The sequence below is a fragment of the Oryza sativa genome, chromosome 9, assembly GCF_034140825.1.
Source record: "Oryza sativa Japonica Group chromosome 9, ASM3414082v1".
NCBI lineage: Eukaryota > Viridiplantae > Streptophyta > Magnoliopsida > Poales > Poaceae > Oryza > Oryza sativa.
This window is the reverse complement of record NC_089043.1, coordinates 8,138,083-8,158,247: the sequence shown is the minus strand read 5'-3', so window position 1 is coordinate 8,158,247 and position 20,165 is coordinate 8,138,083. Positions and strand designations below refer to the sequence as shown.

The 20,165-nt window shown below is 39.4% G+C and overlaps 1 protein-coding gene and 1 pseudogene across 1 annotated transcript; one reads left to right on the top strand and one right to left on the bottom strand.

Annotated features, from left to right (window-relative positions):
- The first annotated feature begins 5,984 nt into the window (after positions 1-5,984).
- On the top strand, positions 5,985-14,814 carry LOC107277013 (disease resistance protein Pik-2-like; annotated as a pseudogene).
- Positions 14,815-15,487: 673 nt separating this feature from the next.
- Positions 15,488-19,584, bottom strand: LOC4346508 (ferredoxin-thioredoxin reductase catalytic chain, chloroplastic-like). Its single transcript, NM_001422707.1, has 7 exons — positions 19,420-19,584; positions 18,934-19,040; positions 18,726-18,853; positions 16,590-16,639; positions 16,417-16,488; positions 15,942-16,002; positions 15,488-15,809 (listed from the first exon to the last, which is right to left on the bottom strand). The coding sequence occupies exons 2-7, from the start codon at positions 19,016-19,018 to the stop codon at positions 15,765-15,767; spliced, it is 441 nt and encodes a 146-aa protein (NP_001409636.1). The 5' UTR covers positions 19,019-19,040; positions 19,420-19,584; the 3' UTR covers positions 15,488-15,764.
- Between the last annotated feature and the right edge of the window lie 581 nt (positions 19,585-20,165).

Genomic DNA, 20,165 nt, shown 5'->3' with positions numbered 1-20,165 from the left:
TTCAGCACGTTGTTTAGCATCAAAATTTAGTTTTTCAAAAGATGGCAAAGGCATTAAATCATAGGAGCATGGGGCAATAACCCATAAACAATCTCAAAAGGGCACATCTTTATAGTAGAATCCAGCTAATGATTATAAACAAATTCAATATGAGACAAACATTCTTTCCATATCTTAATATTTTTCTTTAAAACAACCCTTAACATAGTATACAAGGTTCGATTCACAACTTCAGTTTGACCATCAATTTGGGGATAGGTAATAAAAAATAAAAGCTTAGTCCTCAATTTAGCCCACTACGTTCTCCAAAATGGCTAAGATATTTAGTGTCACGATCAGAAACAATTATGTTTGGTACACCATGCAAACGAACAATTTCTCGAAAGAACAAAACAACAATATGTGAAGCATCATTAGCTTTATGAAATGGTAAGAAATGTGTCATTTTTGAAAATCTATCCACAATAAAAACAAATGCTATCACGGCCCCTCTTGGTCCGAGACAATCCCAAAACCAAATCTATTGAAATATCTTCCCAAGGAACACTAGGAACAACTAGAGGCATATACAAACCATGTGGATTTAAGTGGGACTTAGCCTTTTGACATGTAGTACAGCGACCAATAAATCTCTCCACATCTCTCCTCATCTTTGGCCAAAAGAAATGACCAACAAGTATGTCCTCCGTCTTTTTGATCCAAAATGCCCCAATCAACTCACCTCCGAGCGCTTTCAACGATAACAACAAAGGAACAGAGCTGGCTAGAATGCATAGCTTGTTAGCTCTAAAAACAAACCCATCGTTGAAGACAAATTTGTTCCATGTATTTCCATCCTTACAATGCAGCAATACATCTTTAAAATTATCATCATACATATATTGGTCTTTAATTGTTTCTAAGCTAGAGATTTTGTAGTCAAGTTGTGTTAACAAAGTATATCTCCTAGACAATGCATCAACAATGGTATTATCCTTCCCTTTCTTTTGTTTGATAACATAAGGAAAAGATTCAATGAATTCAACCCATTTAGTATGTCTGCAGTTCAGTTTGCCTTGACTACGAATATGCTTCAAAGATTCATGGTCAGAATGTATGACAAATTCCTTGGGCCACAAATAATGTTGCCATGTTTATAAAGTTCGCACAAGAGCATACAATTCTTTATCATAAGTAGAATAATTCAGAACAGACTCACTCAATTTTTCACTGAAATATGCAACAGGTTTTCCCTCTTGAAACAAAACATCACCCAATCCAATCCCACTAGCATCACATTCAAGTTCAAAAGTCTTATAAAAATCTGGAAGTTGGAGGAGAGGTGCATGTGTCAACTTATCTTTCAACATGTTGAAGGTGTTCTCTTGTGTGGTGCCCCAAGTGAAAAGCACACCGTTCTTAGTAAACTCATTCAATGGAGCAACAATGGTGCTGAAATCCTTCACAAAGCGGCGGTAAAATCTAGCAAGGCCTAAAAACTTCACACTTGTGTGATAGTCTTCGGGACATGCCATCCTTGTATAGCTTCTACCTTAACTTGATCAACCTCAATTCCCTACGGAGTGACTTTATAGCCAAGAAAATAAGCTCTATCTGTGCAAAAGGTTCACTTCTCAAGGTTACCAAATAAACGTGCATCACGAAGAGCATTAAAAACAACACGGAAATGATCAAGATGTTCACCCATAGACTTGCTGTAAATCAATATATCATCAAAGTATATCACCATAAATTTACCAATGAAAGCACACAAAACCTCATTCATCAATCTCATGAAAGTATCAGGTGCATTATTTAATCCAAAGGGCATGACTAACCACTCATATAACCCAAACTTAGTTTTGAAAGCAGTTTTCCATTCATCCCCTAGTTTCATGCGAATGTGGTGGTATCCACTACGCAAATCAACTTTCGAAAACACAACAACAGCACTCAACTCATCAAGCATACCATCCAGACGTGGAATAGGGTGACAATATCGAATGGTGATATCGTTAATAGCTCCACAATCAACACACATACGCCATGATCCATATTTCTTAGGCACTAGAATTACCGGAAGAGCACAAGGACTAAGAGACTCACGTACATAACCTTTATAGAGTAGTTTTTGCACTTCGCATTAAATCTCCTTAGTTTCTTCCGGATTCGTCTTATATGGCGCACGGTTGGGCAATGAAGCACCAGGGATGAGGTCAATCTGGTGCTCAATCCCTCAAAGTGGTGGCAGCCCCGGTGGTAACGCACTTGGAAAAATATTAGAGTTCTCCTAGCAGCAGGAGGAGGCAAATAATATTGCATATCGTGAAGTAAAATCAGAGCATCCTTGCATACCAAAGCATAAGCAACAAAGGTGATGCAATCAATTCATTAATATCAGATATAGTAGCAAGTAAGCATTTTCCTTTCAAAATGATCTCATTTTTCTTATCAGCAACAGATTGGGCATTTTTATTATTCTCACTTTTGGATTTGGCAGCTTTAGCAACATCAACATAGACCGACAGATTGCCAAGGTCTATGTTGATATTTCTTAACGACATAACTAGTAATATAATTCCTAGCAATGGCGCCTGAAACATTATTCGGTATTTCTTATGGTTACAGATGTAAATCCGCAAGCGCACAGATATACGTTGTAGCATTTCACCTGGGAGTATTCCAAGGTATCGTATTTCTTTAATCCCAAGGGAAGATATGGTAAGAGAATACTTTGTTATTAATACGCATCACACTTATGTAGATCAAAGTCTATAAGGTAAATGGTAGGTTGACACACAGAAGGAACAATATAAGAATACTCTCACTAAATAATAAATCTAGGCTACATGGAGAGGAGTAAAGAAAAGCCTCATTTCCATACTTCTAGTATATAATCATTTTAGTATACACTTGCTAGTGTACAACTATATGGCTATAACTCCCTAACTATGCCCTCTTAGTATATCGAGAAACCACCCTTGATTGTCGAGTTCTTTACGACAATCCGGCATGACCATCCAACCAGTTATAGATAAGGAGTACCTGCACCAGGAACCTTACTTAGCCCTATATACGCACGTGGAGGAATACCCATACTGGGCTGTCACCACCAGCGGCCTATCTTTACAGTTTCGTGGCATATAGTACCACTTCATGATATTCAATAATCTAAGCACCGCGCTTACATTACTAAATATTACTCTATATCTCTGCAGATGACATAAAGCAATCATACGAATGAACACTAAGCCAATACCACTACATATCTCCAGTAAGCTAGCCATATAACTAATACTAAGCAAGTATAAACCAAAGGTGGTACTCGAATAATGGTGCAAATAAAGTAAAGGACCAAAACTATATAAAGAAGAATATTTCATTATAGAATAAAGTCTTACAAGAGGGATAGAAGCTACTAGAACCATATCTGAATTCTCCGGAAGACTTGAAGAACTCAAGAGCTATTCTATTTCTAACTCCACTAGCACTTGAACAAAATATAAACCACTAAGGAGATCTTCTTCTTTTTATTCCTTCTTGGTGTGTTGTGAATGAAGGAGAAGAGGAGTATTTATAGGGCGAGGTTGCTTGGAAGGATAGAGATGCTCCATGGAATCCAAAGGGCATATTTCTTCCCCTCTTGTCAAATGTCCTCCTAATGATGGTTGGAGCGCAGGAAATGGTAACAACCATCATTGGAGGTCGGTAATTACCAACCTGGAGAATTTCTGGGCCAACTGGGCTGGGCCTCGGTCGGCCGAGTTTCATTGGGTTTGTGTGCCCTTCCGTACATTTATTCGCCACTTGTTAACCTCTGGCTGATTGAACGGGTGTTTTCCACCATTTCTCCTCCATTTATATGGTGATCTCCTGTAAGCAAATATAATGCCAAGTATAAGTGGTCAGCTGCAAGCAAAGCAAGTGTATCTTCATCGAAATCACTAGCCGACGAATACTCGCCATCTTTTTTTACCACCAAAACATGCTTGCTAGGGCAGTCACATATGCTTGTTGCTTGTGAACACATATCTATAGGAACACATGTTATCTAAATAATTGATAAATGAGAGATTACCTGGTAAAACAAACCTTTGCTCTTCTCTGTTGAGTCCTTGGGAAATTTTATGAAAGAAAATGTGGTGTAACTTTACATACTCCGAATCGATGCTATATTCCTACCAAAACTATATGTCGATCATATTGATAAACCTTATACATATGATGCTTGTTATTACTTTGAGTTTGGTCAAATTGTTGTGACCCTTGTTAGATTCTTTTCATACATTCATGATCAAGATCTCACACACACAAACACAGGATTTTGCTCACCCTCTACACCAAACCAGAGGTTAGTAAAAATATTTCTTCTACCAATTATGCTATACTTCTCACTGGAAGCCAGTATACATCATCCACCCATTAAATAAGGGTTAATTGGATCCATGCCATTATAACTTTTGCGGTTTTGAAATATGCCATTGATATTTGTCTATTTGAAACCATGCCAATATAATTTCACACCTATCTATTATATGCCATTGCTTACCCATTCAGCACATTTTCTAAACTTATAGGACCAAATTGTCCCTGCCTTCTTCCTCATCCTCTTCCTCTCTATCCTGTTCATCTTCCATCTCCTTCTCTTGCTAAGGTCGAGGTGTGGGGAAGTGAGAAAGGGAGGAAGACGAGAGAACCTGACATGTGGGCCCATAGATGTTTTAAATAAAAGTTGGTTGACTGGACTGTCACGTGTATGCCACGTAGGACCAAAATTGCACTGGATTAAGTTAGGGAGGTAATTATTTCGGCATAAAAAGTTTAGGGTGTAAAATATCTGATTTTGTAGTTTTAGGGGATAAATCGGACCGACACAATAGTTCAGGGGTAATTCAGACTTTTTCCTAAAAATAAGTAACAATATGTTCACAAATTATTGTTATTAGAGATCATGATACCTTCAGGCACCTCACTCATTGCTTGCACACATAGCATGTATTTGTTTTGGGGGACCAAGTGGGAAGGATTAGACTTATCTATATTTTTAGTACGAGATGGTCGCATCCATATGGGATGGATGCATCCGTTTGGTATGAGGGATGTAATGGTCTTAAAAACTTTTTAAGAAATGGCCCACACATCATTGAGAAAGAAAAGTAGGTGGGATTTGTCCGCCAGTTTTTGAGGGTACAAGGTTAAAGTGAATCTTAGAAAAGTATTCTTTTTTAGGAACATCTCATCCCACTGTCTCAAACCAAACACCTTAAAAAATAGGTTCAACCTAATCCGAATCCATCCAATCCCTTGAACACATATAGTGGATTCTCCGTGCACAAGTTAGGAACATCTACATCTATATAGGATACTTCATGAGATTTCCTCACATGGCACCTTTTCCACATGATCCAAGAGTCCTGCAGTACCTCTGCTGCCTGCTGGTGGGCAGTCAACATCAACATTGCTGAATTATGACTTGACTGCAGGTCATTTGCCAAGGCCATGGGTGGGTGAGAATGTAAACACACCATAAGAGTGGTTTGGAATATAGGAATGACTAGTATTTTAACACAATTTGTAACACTAGAACTATAATAAATAACTTATAAAATAAAGGGAGTACTGTTCGGCCGGCTTAAAATAATATATAAGAGTGTCGTTTGCAATGCCATCGATCAAGGAGAGATTTTAGTGCTTTCCAGCCTGCCTAATCTACAGCTTTGAGATGTGGAAAAGCACAACCAGGAATCATGTTCCGAAGGCTGATTTGTGAGCATGATCACTCAGGGCTCAATCGTGAGATCAGATCAGATCAGAAGCATATAATGTCGATCGTCTGATCTGGGTGCTGCTTTGCACAACCAAGTCCAACCACCGAGCTAGCAAGCATGGGGCTGGTGACAGGGGCGATGGGGAGCCTGCTCCCAAAGATGGGGAAGCATATAATGTCGATCGTCTGATCTGGGTGCTGCTTTGCACAACCAAGTCCAACCGCCGAGCTAGCAAGCATGGGGCTGGTAACAGGGGCGATGGGGAGCCTGCTCCCAAAGATGGTTCAGCTGCTCAAGGAGGAGTACAACCTGCAGATAGGTGTGAGGAAGAAGATCGAGTCTCTCTTGCGGGAGCTCGACAGTGTATACGCGGTCCTTCGAGTTGTTGGCGAGGTGCCACCAGAGTAGCTCGATGTGCTAGTCAAGCTCTGGGCGCGCGATCTCAGAGAGGCATCCTATGAAATGGAGGACATCGTCGACATCTTTCTTGTACATGTTGAGTCCATGGAACCTGCCAGCCCACACATGCTCCGGCGCCTCAGAAAGAAGATTGGCAAATTGTTCAAGAAAGTCAAGGTTCGCCGCAAGATCGCTGGAGCCATCCAAGACATCGATAAGAAGCTCAAGGAGGTGGCTGCAAGGTGTGGACGGTATACGGTAGATGACATTGTCGTCGCAAAACCTGAGTACCAAGCAACCATCGATCCTCGACTCCTGAATCTATTCAGAATGGCCACAGAGCTTGTTGGAATTGATGGGCCAATGGATGAGCTCATTGAGATGTTGGCCCTTGGGGATGATATTCATCCATCTATGAACAAACCAAAGGTTGTTTCTATCTTTGGATTTGGAGGTCTAGGGAAGACAACCCTTGCCAAAGCAGTCTACAACAAGTTTAAACCGGGGTTTGATTCTGGAGCTTTTGTGCCGATTGGTCAGCATCCTGACATGAAGAAAGTCCTTAGGGATATTCTCATTGATCTTGACAAGCAAAGGTACATGCATTCGATTATGATGTTGCTGGATGAAAGGCAGCTCATGAATGAACTCCAGGAATTCATCCAGAAGAAGAGGTATGTCTTTCGTCTTGGCAGCTGTACCACATATATTTTTTGAAGTGCTTTAATTTACGGTGGACTCTATTAGTAGTATCACCAGTACAAATTAAACGATGTTAGCCGTTAATTTTTATATTCTACTACCAGTATTTGAGATGCAAGTATAAATAGATACAAACCGCTAGATTAGAAAGAAAAATACTTTACATACCACCAATAGAGACCCCATAAATAGCATATACTTTTTATATACCACTTTATGCAGCTATGCGCACTTCGACCGGCGATTGTACCACATATATTGCTCTTAGTGTTAAAGCTAATATTAACCATTAATATGATATCAAATCCAAAATTCCGGTGGCAAAACCATTAGCAAAAATATCATGTAAACCATTTTATAGTGCTTCAGGTATAAGATGCCCTAGGGCGTCTTTGTAAAAGGAAAAAAAAACTAAAGCTGTTGATCAAAGTATTCTCAACCATTATACATATAAAACTCAACTCCTTGTTCTTCTCTGATTCAGTAGCTCACCTTTGCATGTGTTAAATTCAGAAATATACGCAAACCTTGTGAGAGTGTAGTCGGCAACGGAAGTCAAGTATGATATTGAGCTCCCCGCCTATACATTGGCAATTTCTTGAATGGTCCCATACATGATAGTGAGCAGTACTCCAGCTCTCCAAATCTATACTTAGGATATAGGACTAGCAAAAATTCAAATCACAAGTTTAAGTACTGCCAAGTGGTCTATTATTCTTATGATCCTGCCATCCCTTGTATGCTTTGTCTCCTCTTGAGTCCATGTAGAGTTGATTCCATCTCCAATAGTAGTAGTTAATTTTAATTCCTATAACCCCCAGGTGTGAAGTGACGCTAGGCCTAACACAACTCGTGGATAGGCCACACCAACAACCTTTTGCTTCCATCGTCGTTTTGTGGAAAAAGTTTGAACCGGAGTTATTAAACATTAGGAATCTCCCGGCGAAAAAAACATTAGAAATCAAATCAGTCCAACTCTCATATATACAACTGTTAGTGTGGTACTAAACTTGGGATGCTATATGGTTCCATTTGCAATATAAATCAGTAAATCACATGTGTATATTTGGTTGCCCTTAAAACTCTAGGCTGGACTATATGATCGAACCATCCAGGATGACTACTTTGGTCTTGCTGAGTGGATATAGTGGACTTGTTTGGTAGGTCGCATTGTTTGGATATGTATATAAAACAGTTGAGAGCAGCAGCAGCAGCAGCAGCAGCAGCAACAATAATAATAATAGGCTATAAGCAATGTGGAGAAGATAGAAAAAAAAGAGGAGTGTTGCCTCTTGTGCAAGAGCTAGATTTACACGTGCTTGAAATGCATTAAATAATATAAGTGAGAGAAAGAGACCTAAACAAAAAAAAATGAAGGCAGCCTTATAGCTAATGCTTCAATATGGCCATATAGGCATAGCTAGTAATTAGCTCTGTGATTAAACTTGGAGATGGTATTTGGTTAGTTGCATGGTCAGTAGGATCATTTGTCTGGCTGAGTTATCATGATGGTCCTTTCGCTTTATCATAGTTTTTCATCAATAATCACATTTAATCTTTTAGGATAAAGAGATAGCTTAATTTATTAATGACGAAAATACTGATTACTTTTCTAGTTATTAGATAAGTCCACAATTCTTACATAAGCACACAACATCCACTCCACACAAGGCCTTACACTCATGGTCCATTGGGCAAAGAGTACTTGCTAACAACAGAAAGTCCTTTACAGTCTGTGATAATAATTCATAAAATATTTGTGGATGAAAGTGGGGAGCGAGATTTAGAGAGCCCACTGAAGTGCGCAGTGAAAATAGGGAGTCGGTTTGGAAAGGTGGCTCCCTATTCCCATTGGAGATACTCTATCCTTGAATTTAACAACAAATGAAGCAAGGTGATTAAAAGCTACAGTGGTAAAACATGGTCATCTTTGATTGCAATTTAAGTTAACCCAGTGGTTATATATTGGTGCTATCAAACTAAAAGTGTGATCTTTCGGTGCTACATAACTAGTTTTGCTAATTAAATATACCATATCTGTTTGATACATGTTTCTGATTCCTAGCACGACTGTTCTTCATCCTTCCATGTTATGTGTAAATATAAGAATAAACACTAATGTTTTTTTTTTTTTTGCTGTTTGACAGTTTTTCATATTGATGTGCTTCTTTCTTTTGTATGTTCGTCAATTAATTTTAGTCACTAACTTGTTTTCACTGTCGTGTGGGTATATATACAGGTGTTTTATCATTATTGATGACATATGGGATAAAAAATCATGGGAGTTAATCAGATGTGTTCTGCAAAATAGTAATTGCGGAAGTAGAGTAGTCGCAACTACTCACATTTTTGAAGTTGCAGCATATGTCAGTGACGTTTACAAAATGAAAGTGACGTTTACAAAATGAAGCCACTTTCACATGAAGACTCCAAAAAGTTATTGTATACGAGAATAGTTGGTGGTGAAGATAAGTGTTTGGATAGTGATCCATCAGTTGATGCATGTGAGAAAATTTTGAAGAAATGTTGCGGTGTTCCATTAGCTATCATTACAATGGCTAGTTTGTTAGCCAATAAACCAATGGAGGACTGGCCCGTAGTATACAAATCTATTGTCTGGGGCATGGAGGCAATGACAATGTAGATAATACTAGAAATATATTATCTTTGAGCTATTATGATCTACCTTTGCATCTGAAACCTTGCTTATTGTATCTAAGTATATTTCCAGAGGATTACTATATTGAGAAAAATATGTTAATATGGAAATGGATAACCGAGGGTTTCGTACACGAAGAGAAAGCAGCTGGGATAGGGTTATTTGAACTCGGCGAGGGATACTTCAACGAGTTGATTAACAGAAGCTTGATCCTGCCAGCTGAGGCTGAAGACAAAGGGTACATAGATGGTTGCCATGTTCATGATATGGTGCTTGATCTAGTCCGTTTGTTGTCAGCTGAAGAAAACTTTGTCACTGTATTGGATGGCAATGAGGAACTGGTACTTCTATCGAGAAATTCCCGCAGACTAGCTCTGCAGTGTAAGAGTTCTGAGCCAAACGTTGAATGTCCCCTGTTAGCTAATAAGGGTGTGGAGCAACTGAGGTCCTTTGTTGTGACTGAGTGCTGTGATATAAGCATGGCATCCACAGGCTCTCATGTTATACGTGTATTGGCTCTACAAAATTGCCTTATTCTGGACCATTGCAGTAAACACAGTCTGCAGCATGTTTGGAGTTTACTTCACCTGAGGTACCTTGGACTACAGTACATTGATTCTATTGAGATCCCTGAGGATGTAGGACATCTGAAGTTTCTACAAGTACTTGATCTGTTGGGAACTCAAATAAAAGAGCTGCCAGAGTCAATGGGCCTGCTGACAAAGCTGGTGTGTCTACGTGCCAATAGGATTTACAAGGTATCAGCTGGTTTGATTGGAGAGCTGACCTCTCTTGAAGAGATATGGATAGAGGCTGAAAATGATGACAGAATACAGTTTATGAAGGCACTAGGCAAGCTGAGTAAACTAAGGGTGCTGTGGATTAGGCTTTCTACTTACGAACCAGATGAGAGGCCGAACAGAGATTTGTTGGATTGCCTACACAATCTGCACAGCATCCAGACTGTGGATATTTATGCCTCATCCGGAAAGAAGAGCGTAATGTGGGAAGAAGGGCACGCTTCCCCTCAATGCCTCCGGCACTTGTGCTTGCAAACCTTGAAATTCTGCAGGTTTCCGATGTGGTTGAACTCATCATTTCTTCCAAACCTCTGTTATCTAGAATTGCAGGTGATGGCTTTGAAGGAACAGGACATAGAAACACTTGGAAGGTTACCAGAGCTCAACTACCTCAAACTGGATTCCAATTACACTGCGACAATAAGCATGGGGGGGACATCTGGTGATGTTTACTTTCAGAAATTGAGAATTTTTAAGGCACCCCGTTCACTCGTGTGGTTTGATCTACATAACATCATTTGCAACGAGAAGGCTATTATGCCAAGCCTCGAATCCCTTAAGTTCACTGTCCATGTACGGTTCCTAAAAGATACCAACCTACTTTGTTTCGAGAACCAACTTGGTTTCAGGAACCTTGGAAGAACATCGCTTCAAAGAGTTGAAGCTGACATCTATTGTGCTGGTGCTCATACCAAAGAGGTGGAGGAAGCGGAGGCGGCACTGGCGCAAGCTGCCGCCGTCCATCCCAACCATCCTACACTTAAAATAGTAAGAATATCTGAGGATAGGTTGCTCTCACCTTACAAAGAGGTATGTGCACACAAACTTCTCCTCCTCCACTAATCTAGCTAAGCTAGAACGAGCTTGTTTTAGTCCAATCCAATGTGTTTTAATATGTTTGAGGACATTCTCACCCCAATTCTTTTAAGATCCACTCCTCCTCCACTAATCTAACTAGAACGGGCTTGTTTCTCTTGGCTTTAATAAGGGTCCAATGATAATAATAGCCACCTCAAACACCTATAACTCATGACGATGATGTGACACATGTTTCAAGCACTAAATATTCCAATTTTATACTTCATCAAGAAAACATAAACATCATTGCATGTCAGGGGTGGAGCTAGAGTATTGAGGGGGGTGCCCAGTAACCCGATCAAAAAAAATTTGTAGCTATACCTGACCTCTTTTCACCATGTGTGTACCCCCCCCCCCCCCTCAATACAAATTTAGACACCCTAGCTTAAACTTGATATAAAGCAAAGTAAATTAAATAAGTGGCACCCCCCTACATCTCGCTCTAACTCCGCCCCTTTGCATCAGGACGCACTAATGTTCATAAGCTTAAACAAAGTGCTGCAACCATTGCAGTTGTCGGTTGCTAATAAGCTCCTCTTAATCTCATATAACTCTAGCCGGCCACGATTGATAGTGAGGAATAATAGCTCTTCTGTTGTGGATAGAGATCACCGGCCACGATATGAATGAGTAAAGCATAATACAGTTGACACCTTTTACAATGATGTGTAAAATGTGTGGCATTAAGTGAAAAGTGGTAATAGCATTGCTTTATTGTGCAACTTTAGTCTATATAGATTATACATAGTTCAAAATGATATCTAATCTTTATTTAATGCCATTTCTAGTTCGAAGGCCTCATTATAGGTTTAACATTGGGGCCTTTAATTTGTAGATATAGTTTTATGTTAAGGCTTCTTTATCAAATTAAGCTAGTGTATTGTGTATGTTAACTTTTATTTGATAGCTAGTAGAAGATGTTGATAAGATTGAATGTAGCAATCACCTCTCTATTAAAGAGTTAAATGGGTCGTTGGTATCACAACTTGCAAGACGTGTGCAATTTAGTCATTTATCTTATAAATTGCTCAAATTGATCACTCAATTTGTTTGGGAGTGCAAATCTAGTCAAAACAGCAGCCACTCATATTGTTTATGCCGAGTTGGACGCTGCGTTGGCAAACATGGCAATGAGTTAGCGAAAGCAATATATATTTTGTAGAAAAACCGTTCTACTCTTCATTCTCTTCGCTAATTTAGTTAGTATATTTAGATCGATTTGTTATGCTCATGTGCTATGCCACGATCTTAAGTTTGATGGCATGTCTGACCGAACGGTGCTGGATCTAGCGAGTCACAATCATCAACGCTTGCCACAACCGCAAGGGCTCTGTTTGTTGTCATCTTTGTTGCTTTCATAGTCTAGGAAGCTAACGTGGCATTCACCTTGACATAAATAATACGCATGGCATATTTTTTTATAGATTTGTATCCTAAATAAATTGAGTAATCAATTTGATCGATATATAAGATGACTGACTAAATTTCATCTAGCTCACAAGTTGTGATACCTACGGCATATTTTACTCATTATTAAATCTACTGTTGATACTTACCAGTTCATTCGTTCGTAATTTCTCATTTCGCAGCCCGATAGAAACATCACTTATAAAACTGCTTTCAAAAATGTCAAAGCGCGGGTGGTGAAGGATGATGTTGGTTACTTTGACTTCCACTGGCTGCTGCATAATCCAAACATCAGAAAATTCGAGGTCTACATCGACTGTGAGGATGCTACGCTTGAGGAAGTGGAGGAAGCAGAGGCAGCTGCGTGGTGTGCAGCCAATGACCATCCCAACAGACCCGCCCTTGAAATCATAAGACGTGATGAAGATAAGATGATGCTGTTTGACATACATCAAGAGGTATATCTCTTCTCTGCGAAGTCTGATAACAAAGCCATTCGGTGAATTTAAGCCTCTTCTTAGCGCAAGTTTAATAATATAGTCAACCACTAACGTCAAATCACTTGTAATCAATTTAAGTTTTAATAGCATAGCCGACTACTAGCTTTAAATCATCTATATTCAATCTAATAGCCAATCTTGGAATCTGCGTTACCATTGACTATATGGATCTATAGCCCACTTCTTCTCTCTCTAGGCACTAGCCGGACGGTTACCCCCGGTCTAGAGTCTAGCCAGTCTATACGATACGCCATACTTATACTACCGGCATATTTTTTTTACATATATGTAAATACACTTAGCAAGTCAAAAGTTCTAGAGAATATTTGAGAGCAACAAAAGATGGTATTTAATGTTTACCTTATTTTGCAAGAATGAATCTTCAATTAGCTTCAAATTCAAACCTTGCACATCCTCAAACTCATCCTAACATTTTAAATTGTGTTCCCGAAACAAGAAAATGTCACATGTTACTAACTTTGTATTGCGGGTGGTGTGGTTGTGGCGGTTGTTGGTGGAATGGGGGAAAAATGAGATTTACTCCATCCAAACCCTAACCTAAACCATCTGAGCCTTGGCGGGCCAGAAAATTTGAGCTCCTGCACGTCAAATGTTTTGGGTCCATCGCCTAGACCATGGTCTACACGTCATTTTTTTGGTCTAGACTCAGCTAGGCGTGGTCTAATTACTTGGTCTAGACGATCTTCGACCGTTTTTGACTGTCTAGACAAGAAAATGGTCTAGAGCACAGTTTAGGCCCTAAACGAGACGAAAACCTGTAGTAGTCTCGCGTCTAGACGTGGTCTAGACGGTCTAGACCATGGTCTAGGCTTTATTTGACCAATGGGAGAAAGAGAAAGATCGTTCCTACAGCTTTTGGTTGAGAAGAACCAGCTGAGAAATGCCCCGAAATCTAGCCTCCCACACACGAATTCACCCCCATGTGGATCGATTATTAACCGTGCTTTGAGGTCTCTACCCGCTACACGAGAGCTCATCCTCAACAGGTCAATTCTTAACACGTGTTTTTATGAGGGACCAGTGACCGACTATTTTTAACCAAGCCTCAATTCACCTACATGAGGAGTCGAACCAGAACCTAAAGGCACAACTTAAGCTTGAAATATCAGACAAAAGTTGAAGAAATTATGGTAATTTTTCGCTAAATTCAAGAAAAAATGAGCATTTTGACCAGAAGAAACTCCTACATGTCCACCGGTAAGCCCGATATCAGAAATTCCAAACCAAAATTGTAAACCTTGTATACACATCGCATATAGGTATTTAAACATATATTGATGTTCAAGTTTTTAAGTTTGACTTGAAACTTATCCCAAATGGCATGTTCTCATGATCGGGTGGAATAGTTTACGTACAAGATAACACACGTACGCAATTCTAGCTTTATTCTTCTTTTCATCTATATATTCATGGTGTTTCTTCGTGTAAATCTTATATTGATTTTCTCATTCTCAGCCTGAAGTTGTTCATCGTGATGTCAATGTGCGCAAGACAAAGGATTCTCTTGGCTGTATTGGAATCTATATATTCAGAAGTTCAGCGTCTCGATCAACTATGAGAATGCTAGTCTTGAAGAGGTGGAGGAGGCAGAGGCAGCTGCAAGATATGCAGTCGACGTCCATCTTAACCGTCCAACACTAGAACTAAAGAGATACGGTGAAAAAAAGATGGCGTTATCTGACCAAGACCAAACAGAGCAGAAGCCTTGTACCACTCTGTAATATCTACACGGTTAAGGACAGTCTATAGATTTTAACTGGATATTGGCAAGGGGTATTTAAATTAGAATTGGCCATTAACTTTTAATATCATGTTGAATCACTAGTTTTATTAAAAAAATAGAGTAAGTATGAAAAATATAAGTTAGACTTAAAGTTTTCTTAAATGATAAAACAAATCATAATAAAATAAATAATACTATATTATACCATCTATTAAAATATGGTGGAAGTAAAGGATGCGAGTCCCTAACAAACGAGATTCACACTCATAAGACAACACGTTAAAGCCTCGTCGGAAGAGACATTATACTTGAACCCAGGGTGCTCCTGCCACCACGCTTCGTCTAAGTACACTGAAATATTTTCATGGGCCAATTTACCATTCCAGGTGAAAATCGTCTCACTTGATATCTGGGGTGACACTTTTTAGTACATACCAAAACATACAAATTCTTAATTGGATGTGCATATTAATAAAATGCATTTCTTTTGTGTGCTAATTTATTATGTGTGTTTCTGGATTTTTCTTGTATGGCATATTTGTGTTATGGCAACAAGCAACGTTGCATAACAATGATCACATGTTATATCAATTCATCCATTTAATTTAATTCCAACTTCATATTCAACAAACGAAGGGTCGGCAGAATAGAGCTCAGCAGATACGGATCAATTCTCGACTGGAGTCAATCGGAAAATATCATACCTTTGATTCAAAGGATGAACAAACATGATGCTTTGTATCAAGTGCGTAGTTAATAGGCTGTTGTATTAGTGGGAGCGTGTTTTCCCATGTTCAAAAGCAAGAACATGAAAGCTAAGGAACGACAAATTGTTGTTTACTACACATCTTATCATGACCGATTTCATCGGTAGAATGTCATCTTACAGAGACTACATATACAAACTCTGGTGTCAAGCAGAATAATGGAAGAAAAGGTGCACTGAGGTTATATCTTTGATGTTGCGTCTTTGATCTCCTCCAAGGTTATAGCCTGCAATATGCATAGAGTATATATAAGGAAAAATAAAATTACTTTGAGGAATTTGTAGAAATGACGTTCATGCAATGACAACGGAGAGCTAGATGGTATCTGTGAAGAAAACATTGTGAAAAAGGAGCATGCCTGGTCTTGTCCAGCAAAGTCATTGTCGGGGGTAAGAAAAAGCATGCAATGGCATTCCTTCCTGCAAAAGTTGATCAACCAATTGAAAACAGATGGGTCCAACAGCTCATCATATTCATTATTTCATTTATATCTATGTCCATTATAACAAAAAAATAAGGGCCAGAAGAGACTATGTTCCTAAGTCATCGGTATATATGTAGGACACATGGTTTCAAAAGTCATGATGATATTACTGAGGAACGTCTTTATCAAAACATCTATGCTTCTCACTTTGGGCAATCAGCAATAATCTACAGCAGATTCGTTTGTGCTCTCTTAGAAATGCATATGCCTCCACAAATACTATGAAATCGGAACAAAGAAACAGTGAAACCTCACCATGTTCCGCGCCTATAACTAAACCACAAATAGCATCACAACATTATTTATGCACTATCATAGTTGTTAAAACAAGAGTTATAAAGAACTGGACCTCTCACGCATGGGAACACAAGGGCAGTTCCAAAATCCTTGTGCTACCTCAGCAGCTTTGTCATCATAATGCCTGATTTAAATTTACACCGTGAAAAGCAGGAACAGTAAGTAACTGTCGTAATCAACCCGAAGAAGAATTAGAGAGTGGACACAGCACGTAAGATAAATTACCTACAAGGGCATAGAGGAGCTCCAAGTTGATCCTTGTGATCAGCAAGTCCCTGCAAAAATATTTTTAGTTGCTATTCAGAATCAAGAAGACACAGAAGGCAATCCTTAATTTTATACTTTTTACCAAGAAAGGGCTGGAACAATGACAACAGTCCACAGTTTATATTAAAATAAAAACAAGATGACTTCTCTCCTGTGATTAAACCAGAGTAGAGGAGCTGATTGTCAAGCTGATGGAGTTTTATCAGTTGGTATCAAGGAATGGCCCCAGTGGTTCCAAGAGTTAGCTAAAGGGATTGTGAATAGTGGTAGATTGTGATTCCCTTTTATTATCATTTGCGCTCATTTACCATGTCCTTTATACATTGGCTTGCTGGTTTACAACATTGATGGATCATTTGTTCCCCTCAATTGACACTATGGCCACAATGCAAGAGCTTAATCATGCCCTCTAAGCATTCACCAGTTTACTAACCCCTTGGAGTGTCACTGACAAGAAAATCCTACATAACACTCATAACTTTTTTGACCTTCTCGCCCATACCCAAACACTGTCTGATGATCGGCTGTGTCTTTGACCAAGTTACAGGTATGATTTCCATGGTCAACACACAACTACTTAGTCTTGTTAGTGACTCAGTGTCCGCAATGTACCAAATCAGTCACTGCAATGAAAGCGAAAAGAAATTATGTACCAACGGATAACAACAGTTCAAGAATATCAAGGTCTCAGTCCACAGAGTAGGCACATGAGGCAATAAATCAATGTAATATTGTTTTCTCGATGCTAGCTGTATGAGATTAGAAGAAAAGCTCTAATGTGAGAACAAATTTCCTTTTTGTTTAACCTTGATACATCTTAGCAAAATATGACTTAAATACTCCATTGAGATTGTAGGCAAATCAAAAGTAACAGGTACATGAGGACTCCTAGTCTAGACAAAAACTACATGGTCATAAAACTCATTCTAGTAATACTCATAGGATCCCACCAGAACAGATCCCAGGTATGACCTTAATCATCCAATAGCCCAAATACTATGCAGAAAAGTTAAAACACGATTTTTGAGTTACATATGATCCTACAATACGAACTGTCAACTCAAAAGGCATAAAGAGATCCACTATGCAACCAACAAAAAGATTATCCATGATTTAAAATGCATGTATACCCACCTCCAACAACTCAACCAACCATATCATCTATTCGTATATAGACCTTGTATCATAGCAATCGCCTTGATCTGTTTTCTACTCACGGATTTGTCACCATCTGAGGTAATTATTCCTCGCTGCTTGAGATCCACGATTTCGGACTATCAATTGGAGTACTCTTTTCTTACTCATGTTTGGGCAATTGTTGATTTCTTCTCCTTTGGCAGTTATCAGAGGAAATACCATTTGCTATTATTTATGTCTCTATTCTAGCAATGTAATTTAACAGGGAGATGCTGTCAAACTTTACCTGGGAATGGTAAACTATTTTGAGATTTGGGCACTTAGACAATGCAGTAATATGATTGATTATCTAGAGGATGGGGCTCAAATATATGCCTTTTATTATGTTGGACTTGGGTTTTCTATTTTTTTTCATGAAGAGATTGCTGTGAATACACTCTTCATATACATTTTAGTTCAGTAATCAGCATTCAGCTGGCATGCTTCACTGTTTCTGCTCTAGTTGTTTCATATCCCAAACAGCACTGGGAAAGAAATACATGTTGCATTCAAAGTTCCTTTTGTGCTCTGAAAATCTCAGGCAGTACGCAGCACTCACCTTCTACATCAATGCAACCTAGGATACTTAAAACTGTGTGTTAACTTAGCGTGTTGAACCAATGAGGTGTATGGAAGGCCTTGCTAACCAATGGAAAATCAGGGGCATACTGGCAGGTTCTCTTCTACCTAAGATTGAAGCCTACTGCATCAACTTTCAACAGCAGCAATAGGGCGTAATAATCTTCTTATCAAGCTGCAGGTACAGAACACATGAAATAGCAGCATAGAAGAATTTGTTTGTGGCTAAGATGATTTTTGCTAGTATTTGATTTGTATGTGCACGCAGTGAGATTTTTTTAAAAGTAAAGTTTAACGAGGATTCAAGAGAGAAGTAGAAAATAGATTTGGTTCCATTACCTTGATAACAACGGCGGTGACGGACTTCTCGGAACAGAAGAAGGTGTTGGAGCGGCGGGCGTACTGCTCAGAGAATTTGCGCATAATCTCGAGCGACTTATCAGATGCATCCGCTCCGGCAGCTCCAGCTGTGTACCCCCAAATTAAGCAAAAGAAATCAGAAATCGATCAGATTACAGAGTACTGCATAGATTGAGTAGACGGATACCTTGAACTCGAACTGTGCATTTGCGTCCTCTGGGCATGGGTGAAGGGCAAAAGGGGCTGGCGGTGGTGGAGGCCATCGACATCATTGCTGGACAGCAGCCCACCGATCTGCGAGATGACAAAGGTGTATGTTGTAAAAAACTAATGTTGCTCATTGATCACTCTTAAGAAACATCTTGTAGTTGCAAAAATTATGTGGGTTATACATACCCTTTCTAATACTACTGGGTTGCGATGTAATTATACTAATGGTATGTTTAGATGTAATGATCCTCAACACCTCTTCAAAAGGGAACCTAAATTAAAAACTTGGGGAGGCGCAGCGCTGACGATGACCAACACGATAACATCACCTCACCTCCCAACACGATAGCAACTAGCAAGCAGGTACGATGGAGCGCCATCCCTAACTAAATCAAACCCCCCGACAGAAATAGATCGAGAAAAAAACATAGGGAGGAAGAGGAGAGCACATGTGCATACATACCCTGCTTCTCGGATTGGGAGGGGCTGAGAGGGAGTGAGGAGAACTCCTCGTCGGCACGCGCGCGCGGCGGACGAGGGGGGCGGGCGGTGGCGGCGGCGGCGGCGGCGGCACGCGCGGGAGGGAGGGAGCGAGAGAGAGAGAGAGAGAGGAGGATGGGGAATGAAAGGAGGAGGGGCGTGGAGAGGAGAGGAGAGCCGGTAAACTGGGAGTGGTGGAGAACTGGAGACGTGGTGGAGTGTTTGCCTTTTTCGCGAGAACGACCTCGTTCTCTCACGTTTTTAGATCATAGTCTTGCGAAACTTGATTTGTCCTTATATTTTCGGAAAGTATAGGGGTGTTTTGAATAAACTTCTCTGATGATGAAGGGTTTTTTTTTTTTTTTGCAAAAGTTGAACATCGGTTTAGGCATGTTCACTTTGATGCCAAAAAAATATTAAATTTTGGTAACTTGCCAAAATTTTAGCAGGATTTCTTATATAGTTATCAAAATTTGGCAGCAAACTAAATGTAACCACTTTTTTTTTGGTAACTTTACTAAAACTTGGTAAGGTTAAAAATGACATCAAAGTGAACAGGCCCTTAGTTGGGGAAAATTTTTGGGTTTGGTTGTCACATAAGATATACAGACACACATTTAAAGTATTAAACGTAATCTAATAATAAAACAAATTAAAGATTTCATCAGGAAACTGCGAGACGAATTTATTAAGCCTAATTAATCCGTCATTAGCAAATGTTACTGTAGC

Bases quoted from the DNA above. Each gene is read 5' to 3' on its own strand.
- LOC4346508 (NM_001422707.1), bottom strand. From the start codon at position 19,018: ATGATGTCGATGGCCTCCACCACCGCCAGCCCCTTTTGCCCTTCACCC. The intron at 16,489-16,589 runs GTAATTTATCTT...AATTTAAATCAG, and splicing joins GCTCCTCTATGCCCTTGTAG to GCATTATGATGACAAAGCTG. The intron at 16,003-16,416 runs GTCCAGTTCTTT...CAACTTTTGCAG, and splicing joins TGTGTTCCCATGCGTGAGAG to GAAGGAATGCCATTGCATGC.